Genomic DNA, 19,228 nt, shown 5'->3' with positions numbered 1-19,228 from the left:
GATACTAAAGTGCCCCAGAGATGACAATATTGTTGGCCCTAAATTGTATAATATATGAAATCATAATTTTTTGTTAATAATAAATGACATCGATTATTCGCAACATTTTGTAATAAACGTTTTGTAAATCAGTTATCATTGCCATCAGATGAGGTAGAGTCAATTTGTTGAGCCTGCTAAAAAAATGTATTATACACCTCTAAACTGCTCCCTCTCCGGGGCAACAGACATGTTCCCTATACTAACATTCCTGCAGGCAGATTTTACAAATATTATTTTCTCTCATATATTTTTTGAAGCAAAAGTTTTAGCTGAATGTTCAGGAAATCATAGCATAATCCTTTAACATGTTTTGACTTATGACATGCACATGCTTGGACGTCAACAGTATGCTTGTGTCGAGATTTACACCATGCAAGGACTGATATTGGTTGAGTAATGCCTTATTGTAGTATGAAGCCGGCAATCAATATTATTCAATGATAGCAAAATTTTACATGTAGTTATTATTTATCAAGTCACAAATTTCGACAATGACTTGGGAACTTTATACAAAGTTTAGGAGAAACTGCATTTTCAATATGTGATTAGTTTTGTATGATTAATTTTTTTGACGCCGAAGTGTCTATAACAGCCATTCCTCGCTTGCCTATTTCTTTTATTAAATGTGATTTTTCCCGGTCTTAACTTCCAGTTTTCCTGACATTATTATGTGAATCTCTCATAATTCTAATTCTGTCAAAAATTTATATTTTCGTTACCTTTTCTTTGTCTTATACATCGGTTACAAATATGATTTAAAATGACAAAATGCAATATCAAACTCATTGCAATCCACGAAACTCCAAAGACTGATTATCCCTGGCAGAAACATCTTATTATTTAAATTTAATAATACTGTAATATTTATAATTTTGATGCATTTTGAAAGACAGTGGCCTCACATTGGCCTTTTTGATGTTTTTTGTCAAAACGTGTCATATGCTGTCATATACAAATCGGTCCTTATAAAAATTATTTTGAAGTCTTAGGATTAGCAACTGAGGGCTGTGTTGTGCAGTTTATTATTCAAATTGTTTTGACAAGCTTGATGTCATACATCAGGCGAACAAAGTACAAAAAAATTGCATGTTTAAAAGAAATACTAGGCATGTTTCTGCAAGGCTGTCGAACGTACGTGTCTAAAGACACAGCGCGTGGTTTATTGTTTAACAGAAAATACTCCATTTGCATGCGATACCTTTCTGGTGGCGGTCTCTTCAATATTATTATAATTTAAATATTCTTCATAATTCTAAGAATTCACGCGCTGTGCCTTTAGAATAAGTCTTAAACCGGCGTGATTTATAATTAATAATCAAATGACAATTGCCAAGTACAATTAATTTAAGGCAGCTAGATTGGATATATTTTTATTTAAAGTGAAACACATACGAATGTTGCCATTTTGTGGAGAGTGTACAATAACTCACATATCGATTATGTTTATATATCGTCCGGTGACGTCACCCGACCAGAGAATAACATTATAGACATGACCTTACAGTACAAAATACGATATTGTGTATTCATCTAAAAAACGTATGCTTTACTTAGAGATTTAAGTTATTTTTAAGTTCATTATTAAGCATTAAAATTAAAAAAAAAACCGAACAATCTTTATACGTACAAGTTTTTTTTAGTCCTTTAGAAATGATGTATACATTTTTTGTTTTAATAATTTACAAGGGTTGTCTAGATACTTTAAGATGATGAAATTTACCTCAATAAAATCTGATCGGACTGGTTTATGTAAGATAGTTGCTCGTGGGGTTCACCGCTGTTGAAATTGAGCCGCCTCGAGCGGAACGTACATTCCATTTGATTTTAAGGTATTAGTAATGTGGCCAGAATTAAAATGTAAATGTGTAAAATTTCTGGCATTAAAGCGCCAATAGCTTTAAAATGAATCGTCCCATCGCATTGAAGTCGAAACGTATTGTAGTCATTAGCTCTCTTATGTTTGGTGAACCTGTGGACGTCGCCGCGCCGCACGCCGGCACTCGCTGTGCACACGTGTCGCGAGCGACGCGCCGTCGTGTTTGCGAACAAAAAAAATATAAAAAAATTAACGAATATATCCATTATTCGATGTATTTTATGAAGGTTTGGGTACTTCTAACCATTATTGTAAGGGGTAGTGCGACTAACACATTTTTTTTTTATATAAATATTAAGGACTTTATATCTTCTACATTTCAGTAGTATAAGCGTGCATAATCAACCTGATTTTTTATTAGATATACTTTTTATAAATATTTATGGTAAGTAGATTTGTAAGTTTTGGGAGTTGTTTTGAAGGCGTCGGCTCAGTTGCGAAAACGTTGAAATACTTTCGTATATTGTTCTCCATTTTGTACTTACGAAGTTGAAAAACAAATGAGAACAATTGTTTGTGAATTAAGACGAGTAAACATACGTAAATGCATGATGAATTTGTAGAATTTAAAAAAAGGAGGAAATTATATTCTCAGTTTGTTCATTTGAAATCCATTTCTTTACAAACTGACATTTCATTAGAAACATAACGTTATGCAAAGAAAAACCTACCAGCCAGTACTCCTATAGAATTAGCTATAATAGTTTCGTATTGAGACCAACGCTTTGTTTTGGGAAGATCCCCAAATTGTTTCAGCCGGCTCCTTCAAAGCTGCTCACATGAATATATACAAAAAATGGAGATTATAAATGTGTACGTAACGGTACATTCCATAGTTTCGGTAGCTGTGTAGATTTTTGTTTTTTCGTAGCATTTATCGAGTTAAACATAAAATACGATATTTTTTTTACCAAATTTGTTTCATACCAATGCTATTACATTATATAGTAAATGATAGGTGCAGCTAATTTTGTACTTTTTTGTCATTATTAAGTACTAGGGTGGGCAGAATTATGGCAACAATATAATAGGGGTTATAATGTATGCCATGACAATCGACTACCGATTTATGAGGTATTTTTGAATCGATTTTTCGCCATGATTTTGCCGCGCCCTCGACACATCTTTATAAATATATTGTATATCTTTTTAATACTCAGTACGCGTGGCCAAATAAATATTTCGTTCGTGCCTTTAGTTGTACATTTATCGTTATTGGCGGCAATTTTTATCGATAGAAATCGACTACTATATTTGTTCCGAATTGTCGATTTTTTGAAAGAATTTGAATTAAAAAGTATAGAAAGTATAAAATAATATTTGACACCCACCGTGCCGTTCGGGTCGCAGTCTGAGACAAATGTTTGTGTGACCCTCGAAACATTAATCCTGCTAGGGATTACAACTTTTTAATGAACTATTCGCATGTCTATACAAGGAAGCCATGCGCCTGATGGATTCCACCCCTTAGGGGACGAATTTCTAAAAATATCTTCTTAATGCTCGGGTGTAGGGTCGAGCCCGAGGTCGGTTAAGGCTGTGGGTATTTTGTCAGTCAGTGGTTACATTAGTAGGTAAAAAGTTATTTTATAGTCGATAAAAATTGCTTACCAATGTTACTTGTGATCTTTAGTACTGGTACATACGGCGGCCTACGGATGTACGAATATTTTTGACGTCGTAACTGAGATCTATAAAGCTTCCTGTCTGAGACTAAAATTGAGAGAAAATTGTAATTTAATACAAAGCAATTATGATGTATTTTCTACGTGGTTTATTGTAGATGATTGGTAACATTTTTCGAGTGTTGCAATTATTTTTTTTACTTAGACATATCTAAATAAGTTTTATAAATGTCGGCGAGCGACGTTGCCCATACATTCCACGTACGAGTCGATGCGACTCCGTTCGCCGCTGTACGTGTACGCGAATCTCACATTCCACAATTCACGAATTTTTCTATATAAGTCTAGAAATTGTGCTCAAATATATTATTTTTATACAAAAGATACAGATCTGTTTCCATGACAACGTTAGATTAAATCTCATAGTGTTAAGTGACGACCGATTTGAATGGTGTTGCCGATGTGACGTCACACGTGGCCGCGTGGCCAGGTGGCGCCATAGGCTTACGTCGTACATCAAGCGACATTTAATGCGCAATTTATGACGCCCAACATGTTTAGAAACGTTGTACAAACGCAAGATGTTGCAAGATGCGCCACGATATGGCCTTTCATGTATAATAATAAATACGTTGTTGTCGAACGTCGCTAAACATGTTGTGCAACCCTGCATGGTAAGTACGGCGTAAGGGCAAGGTAATGCCGTAAAATATCATGTACTTTTCTGTTGCCCTATAAGGTCATACAATCTTTGCCATACAAAATTAGGTGACTAATCGTATTTGCGAACTGTCCGTCTTTGTAACTTTTTATATATTATATAATTAAGTGTATACAGACTTAACCAACAGATATATTGTAGTTATTAGTACAGACTCGTCTGTTTTATGTATAAGAAAAAATAGTGTGTCAAAATATTTTCCATAATGAAAATGATTGCGGTATAAGCGCGAGTAGATGGCGACGCACGTTTTGGGGCGAGTTTTCCCGTTTATGAGTCACCGGTGATACACGTTATCACCGGTGACTCATACATATTTTTTGTCAGTAACGGCTCTAGTGTTAGATTATCCAAGCCAGGCATACGACTTGATTAAGTCTAATGCAATATTTTTAGTACGACACGAGTGTTTTTGTGTGAGTGTGAGTGACTCATTTACGTGTCTTAAGGTTTTTCGTCTATCGACGGTATATTGTGGCTGCTATACAGCTTTCTTAGATGTGGTTTTATACGTCGTTTACTATATTATCTTATCTATGACACACATTGCGTGTTACCATTAAACTCATAGCCCCTTATTTATATAAAGGTCCAAAAATGTTGGATGTCGTGCGCCGCAGTCGCCATCGAATATATTCCGCCAACATATCTTTACTGGGTGTTTATTTAACTGGAAATAATGAATGAAATAATAGAAAAAAATATATATAAATTGTTATTAAAAACATAAGAATATAATAGAATTGAGGTACTTTTGTGCTGAAAAAACTTTTTAAATAGGATTGAGTAGGTACGTATGGGCTAAAAAAAAATATTAATTATTACAAGCTAAATTTCGGATTATGTTGAAATATAATTAATCGTAAATATTATATCTATAAAGAATAATTATGGGAATAACTAAATTAATAAAAACAAAAAGAAATGATTAGTCAAATGAAAAGAACAGCATTTGACACTTTTTATGTAAAAAAAGGAAATTTTTACCAGTTTTTTTTGTATATAGGACATGGTATTGCATCATTAATAATTGTTTTGTTAAATAAACATCCGGTGTTATATACTTATTATATACTCAGCAATTATATGTAAGCATGCCTGCCTTTATTGTGCAACTATATATACTCATATTTATAAATATATTTATATACTTACGTTACGTGACAAACATTATATGTATACTTTAGAAAGTAAATTTTTCAAAATTGGCCAGTATTTGACAAAACTCGAACGAAATTGTTGTGTGTGTAAAGCAACTCTGCAATGACCTTGTCACTAATTGTACTACTGCTCTTTTTCGTTGTTTCTTTAAAGCTTTGTTCCCGTTTGGACATAGTGGTCGACAGGAGTCTTGTTCGATAGGTCAAATTGTAATACAAAAGTGGGAGAAATAAAAGATTAAGCGTCATAACAAACAACATAATTTAATTAGTTTTACAGAGACAAAAGTAACAACGAGGGTACAAAATAGTTTACAATTTAATCATAAACACATGCACAAAATAAGAGTCCTTTTAATATAAAATAATACAAATATATGAACTATGCTTTACATTGACGTCATCGCCATTATGGTGTAAGCGTAGGAGCGGGATAGCAATACATTGGCAGTTATTCGCAGAGTTGTTCGGCGCACACGCCGAAATAAATAACGCAGTGATATACATTCGTCCCTCGTGAGATTGAATCTCGTACATTAAGGCTGCTGTTTTATGAACAAATTAGTATATACGAATTGTGTAGGACGATGCATTAAACGTAGATGTATAACGGTTTTTATATTCGATATAAGACAAAGACAAACCATCGACCTGTGATGTCACAAGATAATTTTAAACAGTAATGTTTAAGTTCTAATATGTATTTTTTCTCTAAGCATTCTGTATATATGGATTATTATCGATTAATAAAAGAAATTCGGTGTGTTACTTATCGAAGGAAAGAATCAGCATAATATACCTGTAGTAACGTACATTAATCTTAAGAAACTTCATACATTTCTAAAAATCGAACGCATCGTCCTATGCACAAGTTTTCAGCTATAACAATAAGTAAACCATTGTGATACAGAAATATCAGTTGTGATGGAATGAAATTTTTAATGTAACTTTAGGGTTGTGAATATCCTGAATTTTAACACATTTTTATATTTAAAAAATAAAAACTATTTTATTTAAAAATGTCGATGAATATTTACAGCGAAAATGTTTGCAGTTTAACGTTTCGAAATTGCTCAATGTTAAATGAAATACTAATTTAGTGTTATGTCTGGACACTAGATTTGTATACGAAATTTAGACCATGGAATCCGACTTTAAGGCAAACTAGGCCTAATAGAGCCTTGTCTAATATTCTTGTCATTTTATCTGTATTTCCTGCCTGTCTATATTGATAGTCTGTATATTTTGATATTTTTGTAAATTATAAATTACATAGATGTCACTGCAGTTTTATATTTTGTGAAAGATGTAAGTATATATTTTTTGTATGTAATGTCAGAATTACAACGAATCGACTTTAGTAAAGGATGTCAATAATATTGCTCTCTATACAATGTATGTAATATTTTATACGTGCGACATTAATTTTATCGAGGAAGATATGCAAAGATGTATTAAAATTTCTCATATCAGTGAAGAAGCTATCGATACTATAAAAATGAATAATGCATCACTAACGAAATTAAAACGACTAGATAAATCGATTATTTTATTGGCCTCGATAAAACCGATGTGTACAATATTTCGAATTGCTCAAAAATATATTTAAATGCATTTTACAGATCGAGTACTGTTCATAATGTAGATTAATGGATTTGACTATGTATCGAAAAAAAACTGATAGTGTAAATCGAGGATTTGAGCAAATTAACGAAAAATTATAGTCCTTTCACAAAACTGACGGTCACAATTTTTGCAAAGAGCCTGTATGGCATTATTTGACAATAACACTACTTTTGTATGTTTAAAGTCTGCAATTAAGTCACAAGTTCAAATATAAACACAACATTTTTTAGTGTATTAAATATTTTGACAGTAAATTCAGAAATGACGTGTTTTGACGGAACTTACAAGACAATTGAATATTACTGACCCTTATTGGTTACCATGGTTTGCGTTTATGGCAGAATTTCATTGAAAAAGTATTACCAGGACACAAAGATATATATTTAAAGTCTGTTAATCACATTTATAGTGAGATTCCATCACATCACATTTTCTACGATAAATAACTGCACATTTGCCAAGTGGAACGCATTATAGATGATGATTAACAAGATTTTATATTTGCAGCAACATAATTGAAATATTGCAAATAGTAATTGTGAAGGTTGGTATCTGAAAGGGCTATGTGTTGATGTATATGTATATGTTGCATCGTAGACGGTAGGCGAGATGTGCGTTCTCAGGACGGAATCTTTATATTTTTATATTCTAGCTCTACGTGGTAATAAATTATAATTTTGTACGTGTGTTGTTTTATTTATACCTGATTTAAAAAAAAATTAAGCTGAATAATCGCCGTTTTCAATTAACTATCTCAATCTCTTATTTTGATCTATCTCAAAATGGACCAATTAAAAGAAAGTTATTTTTGACATGTTTACAAATGAGTTATTTTGGTTGGTTCTCGGGATCGGATTAAAGATTGAGATTGGGATCGTTTATTGGAAATGGTTGTAAGTAAATTCTCTTGACTTAATATTCCACAAGGTTTCCGAGGTCCAGTTCGACTAGTCTTCTCCCTACTCTAGACTGGACTTTCTACATACACTTACAAAGCATGTTGCGATTATGAAATGATTATTTTCTATGATGCTAAATAATTATAATGCTATGCGAATGTGTCTTCAATTATTTTTTTTATATCTAAATCTATGCTTTCTTTTTATTAAAGCCTTGCTATAAATAATAATTGATGTTTCCTTATATTATTATTAATTATTTTTGTTGTATTAGAGACTGTTTATGCATTGCGAGTTTTGTATTGATAGTGCGTTGCGAAGATCTTCAGTTTTTTTTTTTATTTAAATAACACCACAATGCTAGTAAATAAACTACTGACCGTATATATTACTGGGATAATTTCCTAAGTTAGAAACATGCCGCCTTACTAATTCATTTGAATACGTAATATCTGTAATAATAAGTCGACGTTATGTCTTCACATTTACCGTCAGAGGAAGTATCATTAATGTTTGCTTGCGGCTCCGCTCGCGTGATTTTTTTCCTGTATAAAAGTCCCGTTTTACATTTCCTCGGGATTATAAGTATTGTATAGTACTCGCGAGTAATGTGGCTTTCTATTAGTGGAAAAAATCTAAATCGGATTACTAGTTCCTGAGATTAGCGTGTTCATCCAAACAAACCTCTTAGATTTATATATTAGTGTAGATGAGTAAGGCCCCTAATGTGAGTTTTTCTACTTGTATGTTTAATTGAACCCCTCGTATAGTCATGTAGGCGGTTCACAAATTAAAAAAAACATTTTTCAAGAATGTACCTAAGTGAAAATGAGTGTTGAGCAAATGTGGTTTACTGCAAGCCCAGTTAGATCTAAAATATGAATTTGCTAAGGTTAGCTTGTGTGATTATTTTCACGGTAAAAACTTGTGGAAGTCATTTTTTGCAAGTTTTCTTGATAATCTAAACCTTGCATAAAAATCGCACTAAAATTACTACATATAAAAAACTTGCTTCAGTAAAATACAGTCTATTGTTTAACATAAACATAAATAATTCAAATTCTCAACCAATACATGCCAGCTCTGATCCTGTTATAGTCCGGCAGAGCTTCGGTGGGACCGACGGCGGCTACCACGGGACACTTATCGTATATAAATTTGGTACATGTCTCTCGGATATTCTTCGCGTACACGTGGTCTATGGTGGTGATGAGTTCATGTAGCGGCGGCCGGCAGCCGTGGTACAGCGACCACCGTCCGATCTCGTGGCATGTGCCCACCGAGCTCTCCATCTTGGATAGCAGCTTGGTCTTGAGCTGTCTCTTCGCTCGCATCACCTCCGCATCGCTGATGGTGTTGCACATGTGCATCCACTCGTCCTGCACTGTCAGCACCATGTCATCTAGCTGCAGAGTGGTACCCATAAACTGCACGCCCCAAAGACCGGTGTCCTTATACTTGACGTAAAAAGCCTTGTATGCGTCGCAGAAATCAGAAGTAGATGCCACTCTAGCCATCTTCACCCCGTGATCCAGTCCACCAGGTTGTGATTTGTCCCACCCGCTGACTACTTCAGCAGCTATCTGCATTGGCACAGCGTCCTCGTCGCAGAAGCAAGGCGCCTCCACGGCTATGACACAGTTGGCGAGAGGCAAGGAGTCGTCTCTGTACCTGACGTCAGATCCCGTGTATCTGTACACGTCCGCGTCGATGCATTTCATGGGGTCAACCCTTGTGAAGTATGTGCTAGCCAGCGTTACTATTTGGTCGTGTGTTATCCCGCCGACGGCCGCGAGGACCATGCGCGCCGGGTCGAAGAACTTGGCGTGGTACAAACAGATGGTGCTGTCGGTGAAGTTATACAGATTACTGCTGTTCCCCATGACGGTTTGCGCTAGCGGTGTTCCTTGGAACGCTGTTGCATGTAGGTAGTCGTACAGTATTTCATTGACGTCGTTATCGTGCTCCATCATTTCCTTGTACACGATATTCTTTTGCTGTTCAATGACCGCTGGTAAGTAGCTATTGTTGAGGATACAGTCGGCTAACAAATCCATGACTAGAGGCACCTCAGGGCAGAGACACTCGGCGAAGTACACTGCCATTTCTCTTGTGGTGAAGCACTTAAACCTGGCTCCAGTGCGTGACATTTGCTCCTGGAGGACGGTCTGCGGCCGCGCATTGGTTCCTTTAAAGGCGATGTGCTCAAAGAAGTGGCTGATGCCATTCTCGAAGTTGCTTTCGTAGCGTGAGCCGCCGTCCACGTAGAGTCCAATGCAGACATTGCAACACTCCCGCTCCTCGGTGGCGACGGTGAGGCCGTTCGACAGCCGGCTGTACAGCGTCGGCGGCTGGTTCCGCAGGAAGTACATGAACTGCGCCGGATATGGGTGCTGCCTCGAGGATATTTTAAGGGGATGCCAGCTCTGGTTTAATAGTTTCATAGCTTTCAACATAGTGTTTATTTTTCTTAAGCGTGACTTTTGTCATTTCATGACGTAATCAGTTCTCTACATTGACGTATATTCTCTATATCTATGTAATTAAACTTTATGTTATGGAATAAAATAAGGTTTTGATGTTTTTAAGTACTCTTTGTAAATCTATGGAATTAAGGTCGTTATTAATTATTGTATTTTGCTCAATTCAGTCTGCGTGAGTTTTACTCAGTACAGTCATCGCACATAATTACGTCGGACATGTAGCTGGTGGTAGGATATATGGAGATAATTTATATCCGCCCTGGTAGCGACTACCGTATATAAGGTCAAAACTCGTCACAGTGACTCACGTAAGTGTGCCGCATTCCGGGATTAGCCTGTGTAGGTATATCTAGTTCCAACAGGCCGGCATGATAGTGTTGACTGTCGAGGTATAACATTTTTCGACAGTCGACATTCTTTTGTATTCCATTCCACTTACCATAAGGTGAAAAAAGCTTATTTTATTCGTTTCGTTCTTCTGCCACTATCTGAAAGAAGGGTAAACGAACGGACGGAGTAATAATAATAATTCCTAAGCCAAGTCGTAGACATTTGTCTAGTGACTACAGCATGAAGAGGCCACTATAGCATGAAGGGCCCAGCTCAGCTAAGGTGGCAGATATGACTTTTTCACAGAAGCTATAAAAGCTTGTGGTAGCGTTTTGTATGGTGATGAGTTCTAAGACATAAAATTCGCGGTCCTTTTCTAATCCCAATTCCTTTTTAAGGCTGACAGTGCACCCATTATTCTCATTGTATAACAGTAAGCTTTAGGCTTCACAGTGCACAAAAAATCAACGGAATTTTTTTTTTCGCAAAAATCCATTAATATTATAAAATGTTTTTTACTGTTGTTAAAAGATATCGCGACCGCTGTGACGCGTATTTAAATATATAGACACTGCCCATCCTCTTACTTTTATCAATAAAATAATATAAATAAGTCACCGGAACGTCGGTACTGTTTATCAATAGTTTTTATTATGATGAGATGGCCCTGACACCGTACTGACTCGGCCCGTGCCTATGTTTGGTATCTAAACCAAACCTGACACTTAAAATATATTTTGTGAACACCAATGAGTGCATTAGGTAATCATTGTTACTGAGTTTTTTTAATAATCGCTTAGGGTCTATATTATAATAAATTTTATGCAGTATTATATCATGTAAAAAAAATATTTATAGTAAATATAATTTATAAATGAAAAATAAAATTTAAAAGAAATGCGACCCTGCCAGGATTCGAACCTGGAATCTTCTGATCCGTAGTCAGACGCGTTATCCGTTGCGCCACAGGGCCTTGTATATACATGACAAAAAAAGGATATATTAACGTACATTTCAAATTATTTTTAGCCCACATTTCTATATAATTTCTTTAAATTAGTAATAAAAGTTATTCTTAATTTCTATATCTTGAACATAATGAGTAGTTTGTCATTTTAGTGACTTAGATATTAAAATTAAAGTATTTTCGGATTTTATCGCGGTTTTCATATTTTAATTTATTCGCGTAAATATAAGAAATCATTAAATTAATAACTTTAAAAAAAAAAGGCTATAGTTCACGAAACTTTATCTGTAAAATATTAAGTACCTATATATATTGATGATTGTATTTGATTAATAAAGATTTTAAATGTTTTTAACATTCGAGCATAAAAATATAACTCGAATTCGATTGTTACATACATATTTTTATAATTATATGTCTTTCAAATGGAGCTAAGAATTCCGTATCGCAACATTAGGTATGAGATTAAGTATGTATGTAACATACGTGCAACTCGTAATTTTTTATTGCAAATGACTTGAAGAAATTATAAAATAGCATTTGAAATATGTACTTATTTATACCTTATATATTTTTTATGTAGTTATTTGTTTTAGTTGTTGTTCTGAGCTAGTTGTATTCATTATGAGATCCTTAGATGAGATCATTCCCCCTCAGATCAATTATAGTGACATTGATAAATGAAGAGCGGGGAAAAAATCGAATTTGGAACTATTTTAAACCAAAGACTAAACCAAATACAAAGTGGGATCGAAAAATAAATTGTAAAAATTTTATATGTAATTTTAAAACGAAAGTAGCTGACGTAAAATTTTCTCTTCAAAGGATCGATAGTATTCCAAACCGCGCCGCGAAGTTTACGTTTAAGCTTTCGAAAATTGGTATAAAAAATATAGTATGTCGTGCTCACTCTGCGTAGATCGGACCACCAACAGCTAAAATTTAATTAGGTTGTAATATAGGTAGATATTGTACCTTTGACTTTTCGGATGACCAACACCTCAGTGCGCCCCATGACCGTGATGGTTAAAAAGTATGGAGAAAATTATAATATAAAAAACTGCGGTAAAATCTGTAAAACAGTTTTATTTTAATGTGGTTAAACTAGTTTTATTACGTGAAATATTTTCGTGAACTTAAGAAATAAACAATGAACAGTGACATTTATTTAGATTGCGTAAAATAAATTAAAATAACATTTTAATTTGTGTTATATCTGAAGCAATAGGCTGTTGTATTATACTGTAGCATTTGTATCCTAAAGCTGAAAGAGAAAAAAGATTTGAGCAATATTTCACAGTGCCTTAAACACCATTCTCAATATATCTATCAGCTCTCCATTTATCTCCATCTTTTTAACCAACGCTTTCTAAGGACCTAACTTATGAAATTGTTGAAATTGGGGAGTCTTTTTGCATTATAGCTTCACATTGGGTAGGCCGCCACAGGGCGTACCATTACACATTCGCGTGGTGGCTTGCCCTCAGCCTCGTCTCTCCACTCGCTCAAGAATGAAAATGCGTTCTGAGAGCGTACCGACGCTTAAAAGGCATATCTAAGCGAAAATCAGTAAATTTTTGAGTAGAGTGATTTAAAGTTTCGATTTTAATATAAAAATTCATAACAATTCAACTTTTATTTTATAATGTTATAGCCTTATGATATTAAAATTGTTCTAGACCTACAAAACCTAGATCAAATAACGCAAAAAAAAATGGCGATTCTAAATATTTATAGAATGTATTTTCGGTATATTTGTCGCTTAGATATGCTTGCCTTTCGAGCGTCGATACATGTAAAAATAAAAACAGCACAGATTAGCATCGTTATTTATTGTAAGTTCATCTTCGCCGTTTAATTGCTACATTATGTATCGCTGTTACCTGCCAGTATTTGTTTTACTTGCAGATATCAGTAGTTTGTGCAATTAACAGGTGTTTGCTTTCGGTAAATTACATAATGGACAGTGTAAACCCGGTATCAGGGTGGTATTCTATACCAAACATTAAATTCCACAAGGAATGGATTGTACATGATTCATAAGAATTGAATTAAATCTCACAGGAGAATATTACCAAGATAAAAGTAGTTATGTGTTAATCCAATGCGTGGTTTACCTGTGTGTTAAATTTCATCTAAATCCATTCAGCTTTCTCTGCGTTTACTTCTAACAAACATTTAAACATTGTTACTAATTTGCATTTATAATATTAATATAAAGTAATATAACGTGCCCTATTAAACCCTTAGGTGATAAAGGTCCTTAACTACATTTATTGCTCAATTCATAATGTAAGGTAGTAATGTCATGCTCCGCGTGGTCTGCCATCAATAATGTAGCACTCTCTCTTCAGAAAAAGTTTCAAATTGATTAGAACGGATAATATTCTTTAGGCCTTTCGAAACTCGGAAGCTATATTTCAGATAGTATTATAATATAGCCTCAGATGAGATTGGTATTTAGAATACAATGTCTCCACAAGGCGATTAACTTGTCTCTACCACATCGTGGTTCAGAGAGGGGAAGTAGTTAGTTTATATTGTTTTATTAATTCTTAGCTATTTTTTAGCGATTCCTTGTTCCAAACCCCGGGGAATCCACTTAGTCTGTAAGGTACAATACGTGCCAGGTCACGTGACGTACACGTCGGATTATTAACAGAGTAAATGAACGCTGCGGACTGTATTACGTTCGATACATTAAACATTGGATGCGTGCTGTTTGTGGAAAGCCTGTGTTTGGACTATGTATTTATATTATAAAGCTCATTATTATATTTTAAAATTAAATAGAATCAATATTATTGTTATCACTTAAAACTAAGGTACATGTGGTTACGAACTTGCTAGTCGATTCATATTATACAGAACCTTGACGAGCACATTATGTGATCGTTTCAAGTCTGCCTACCCTGAAGGGGTTGTAGGCGTAATTATTATTGCCAAGGGCCTCGGCAATTCATTAACCACACAATTGGGGTAATTTGTGAGACACGCTGCCAAATCGCCCACACGCGGAAGTAATGACAGTAGAGCCATTGGCTGGCTTCCGAATAGTTCATACTGAAGTTTAGGGCCTCTCCCCGAGCTACCGGCCTTGAGAAATTTATTCCATACTAGGCGCGCGCGTTACAGGTGGGAATATGCTAAGATTTCCCAATAATTTCTATAAAACACAATATTTATTTTTTTTTGAAAATTTGATTCTCCAACATATTCTTTATCAAATCATCTATCTAATAGTGTTGGTTTCAAATTAAATTCATGTGCCTAAGAACGAGATGAACGAGAACAACAATTATAGTGTGATTTTCATTGTGAAATTACTTAAACAATATTCACATTATAAAAAAATGAAGCAACTTAAATAAAGATAAAATAAAGTGTAATTAATTTCGTATAGATAGCTCTTAAAAATACGTCGTTTTGCTGGAGGGGAAAGCCTTATGTTGAAATACAGTCCAGTGCCATAATGATTCGTCACTCAGCGGTGGGGATGGTGTTACACGGGTTGTGGCGATTACCATCAAGCGAACGATCAGCACCAAGTTATACCGATATGAAGAAAATATACAGTCGACAGCTGCAAAATTATATTTAAAGTAATGTTTCTTTATAGCTTGTCTACACAAGCCATCCAGTGAATTGGTAGTAACCCCGCGACGAACGACTTGTTTAGCATTGTATGGTAATTTTAGGGCATTTAAGAGAGACGTTAGCGATTATGTTGAATTACAATCGGTACGATATCTCGTACTCGTACAATACTGTTGACAGATAGTCAAAGCGATGGGCTACTTAGAATTCCCACATATGAAAAATAAATTACCACTCGCCGTTTTTTTCCCTGCCGCAGAGGCCTTACTGTAACATCTACTTTCGCTAGGTGTATTCCATTCCATGTTGTGATAGAGGACGAACCTATCCCTATATCGGGCACAAATTTCAGATTCCGACCTGATACTGACTAAAAAACCCTAATATCACCAACCCGGGGATCGAACCTGAGATCTCAGTACTGCAGTAGTACAATAATATAACTACGCCACCGAGGCAGTCTGTTGAGGCAAACTGTTACCAATAAAATGAATGAAATAATTCCTTAAAACGCAACAAGAGTATCCCTCCAATCTGCATAGTTAAAAATGAATGTGGGATAAAATGGAACACTAATATTTTGTTGATTGTGTAATTATTTGACTAAATTAAAGACATTTTAATGGACAGCAAGTTTGACTTGATAGTTATTGTGTGTCACACTACGCCGATCCAAAAATAAACTAGTTCTCATAAAATATATAAACATTCGTATATTTTACGTAAAACAAATACAAATGCTGTGTAGCCAAGATCACAAAGCAGTCCCACAAGAAAACACTTTGGAGAACAACAATAAATGCCTTTTGTTTATCAAACCCTGGCTCCGCGATCCAGGCTTCTATTTTACATAAGCCGCGTGGATTCCACGGGATCGAAACAAGGAATCGGTTTTAAATCACTATTTGATTACTTTTTATTTTATGTGTGAAGGAAGTGAAAAAAATTCAAAGTTTCTGTTATAATTCATATTCCGGTATGCAGATCGGTAAAGCAGGCCGGCATTACTTATATTTATCGAATAGATACTCTCTGGACCTACAGTGTTGTAACTTTATTATGTTAGAATATATATAATTATTCACAGAGATCGATTAGTGGAAACATAACAAATAATTGCCAACAAATTTCAGGCTTCGCCTATGAAAAAAGGTCTACTGAATTTCTTACAATACATGGCATTTTTAATACTTCTCGTAAATAAGACGTCTATATTATTGAGCGTCTCACAATGAAACCTTGCGGAATCCAAATTTACATACAAAATACCGGCCGGTCCCGAAGAGATTTTATGTAAAAGTTTCTCATCGTATCTCGAGGAAAAAACTCAAGTAAATTGTAAACCTTTTTGCTCAAAAAATACGGACAACTTTGCAATTTAGATGGGAAGATGCCCGAGCCACGAGTCTTTGTTGATAAAACAATGTTCGTTCAGGTGGGCCTGCGTTTTAATTTAGTTAAAAAAAAACGCTTTATCTTAAACCTTATTTCAAAGGGTTTACTTCGCAGCGATAAATGTCCGGTTTGATTAATCGTCGGATTCCGAATTTAATAGTTCCTGTTCGGCAGAGATTTGGACGTAGAATTACGGGTTTATTAATTAAATACAGAGTACCATAGTCTCGTCGTTTCTACTCAAGGGATTTTTTGATTGCATATTTGAGGTAAACAGAAATATAAGACTAATGTCACACTGAAACATAATAATTTTCCATATATATTATAATTCTCTTTGATAATAATTCTCTTTTCACTAAAGTGTCTTTCCATGTATAATATTATAATAACTCTTTCATTATAATTATCGTTGAGTGTCATCTAGTCAATGTCAAAATAATTATATTAAATATGATATTTATATAATTTAGCTTGTGGTTAATAGAAGAATTATTCCTGACATAATTTAAAAAGGCCATTATACGTAGTACGAAATAATACATAACAATTATATTATTTATAATTCTATCGCTGTTCTACCATGTTTAAAGTGATTCGTGCAATTTCCAAGTTAACCAGGATAAATAAAAGATATTGTACTTGCGAATGGCAGGAATTCGAGGATGCAAACACAAAGATCGCCATCCTTCCAAACGGAGTGCGGGTTGCCACTGAGGAGACCTGCTCCCCCCTGGCTTGTATCTCCCTTTTCGTCGAAGCAGGATCCCGGTTTGAATCCGCAAGTATCAACGGCATCACTCATTTCATAGAGCACATGGCGTTCAAAGGTTTTGGGTCCATGAGTAGGCGTCAGTTTGAGCAAACTCTATTGCATATAGGTTCAAAGCTGCATGTGGAGACGACCAGAGAGCTGCAGATCTTCACCGCGTATTGCCCGGCGGAGTGCGCGTCGAACATCCTTGACATATACTCCAAAATCATCTGCGATCTCGAGCTTAACGAAACGTGCATCGACAAAGAGAGGAGCATCGTGTGCGACGAAATGGAGGACGCTGACAACGATCCTAGGGTTCTCACCTTCGACTATTTGCACCAGTGTGCGTTTCAAGGCACGCCGCTCGCGCAGCGCGTCATAGGCCCTTCGTGCAACTTGGCTCGCTTCGACAAGGATCTCATCTGCAGCTTCATGCTCGAACACTACCAGCCCTATAAACTGTGCCTTGCGACCTGCGGCGGTGTGTGCCATGAGAACATGCTGAGCGAGACAGAACGCAGGTTCGGCAACATCGTGCCCAATCCTGAGTACATGACGGACGAGGGACCTTGCCGGTTTACTGGCTCGCAGGTGGTCTATCGGAACGACTCCATGCCGTTTGCCCATGTTGCCATCGGCTTTGAAGTGCCAGGGTATGGCCACGAGGACTATCTGCCGCTTCTACTCATGTCTTGCATGACCGGCTCGTGGTGTAAGAGTCAGCAAGGCGCTATGCATCAGGGGTCCCCTTTGGCGATCGCCGCTGCTCATGATAACTGCCATTACTTCGACAGCTTCTATCTCCACTACAAAGACGTTGGATTGTGGGGGGTGTACTACGTCGGGGAGAGGATGCAGCTCGACGATATGATGTACAACATCCAGCAGCAGTGGATGTACATGTGCACCATGACGAATGCGAGAGATCTGGAGCGTGCGATCAATTTGGCCAAGCTTAAGCTTTGCAAGAAGGCGGCCGGAGTAGTGGAGTGCAGTCACGACATCGGGTACCAGATGATGTACACGTGTGGACGGCGGTCCGTAGCCAACTTCAAGTACTGGATGACGACTATGGAACCCAAGATCATCAGGAACACGGCATATAAATACTTATATGACAAATGCCCGGCGGTGGCGGCAGTGGGGCCGACGGAGTGCTTACCGGACTACACCAGGATCAGGGCAGGCCAGTACTGGCTCAGGGTTTAAATGACGACGAAACGGTTGATTTAAAGCCAATAGTTTGTTGTTATATTTAATATTAAATTATTTTCAACTTTATGAGTATATTCTATTGTACGGTTTTTAGAACTGATATCTTTAAGGATGACTGGATAATCTATATAAAACCTGGACTCTTGAGGAAACTCGCAGGTTTCTGTATTATCTGAAGTATATATTAAGTAAGTAATCCACATACACGCGCATGTACAAAAACATCACAATAACATGCGTCTGATATTACATTAGTAATGAGTTTCGCCCCCTCTAGGCGCAATTAGCACAGCTTATTGCAAACAAATTGGCGTTATTGAGAATTGCGATTCACACGATAAACTATTTTCCGCTGAATCGTTTGTTGTACACGCTTTGTGCATACGAAACCGAGATAACACTACAATTAAACAGGCGCGTACTGAGGTACGTACGGGGCCCTGCATCCCCATCATTAGCTGTTAACAATTTGTTCACAATTATAGACACTTTGGGTAATGGGATGACGTTTTAAATGACGAATACCTTTAGGTAT

General features: G+C 35.9%; 2 protein-coding genes and 1 non-coding gene across 3 annotated transcripts; 1 reads left to right on the top strand and 2 right to left on the bottom strand.

Moving 5' to 3' along the window:
- Positions 1-8,961: 8,961 nt before the first annotated feature.
- LOC115441428 (cytochrome b-c1 complex subunit 1, mitochondrial-like) lies at positions 8,962-10,474 on the bottom strand. The gene has a single exon (XM_030166212.2). It carries the CDS (start codon positions 10,403-10,405, stop codon positions 9,005-9,007), a length of 1,401 nt encoding a protein of 466 aa, XP_030022072.1. The 5' UTR covers positions 10,406-10,474; the 3' UTR covers positions 8,962-9,004.
- Positions 10,475-11,662: 1,188 nt separating this feature from the next.
- Trnar-acg lies at positions 11,663-11,735 on the bottom strand. The gene has a single exon. It is a non-coding gene; the product is annotated as a tRNA-Arg (tRNA).
- A 5,569-nt stretch (positions 11,736-17,304) lies between these two features.
- Positions 17,305-18,687, top strand: LOC115441444 (cytochrome b-c1 complex subunit 1, mitochondrial-like). Its single transcript, XM_030166237.1, has one exon. The coding sequence runs from the start codon at positions 17,305-17,307 to the stop codon at positions 18,685-18,687; it is 1,383 nt and encodes a 460-aa protein (XP_030022097.1).
- Positions 18,688-19,228: the final 541 nt, after the last annotated feature.

Source organism: Manduca sexta, chromosome 27 (assembly GCF_014839805.1).
Source record: "Manduca sexta isolate Smith_Timp_Sample1 chromosome 27, JHU_Msex_v1.0, whole genome shotgun sequence".
Lineage (NCBI taxonomy): Eukaryota > Metazoa > Arthropoda > Insecta > Lepidoptera > Sphingidae > Manduca > Manduca sexta.
This window is presented reverse-complemented; position numbering and strand designations above follow the sequence as displayed.

Bases quoted from the DNA above. Each gene is read 5' to 3' on its own strand.
- LOC115441428 (XM_030166212.2), bottom strand. From the start codon at position 10,405: ATGTTGAAAGCTATGAAACTATTAAACCAGAGCTGGCATCCCCTTAAA.
- LOC115441444 (XM_030166237.1), top strand. From the start codon at position 17,305: ATGTTTAAAGTGATTCGTGCAATTTCCAAGTTAACCAGGATAAATAAA.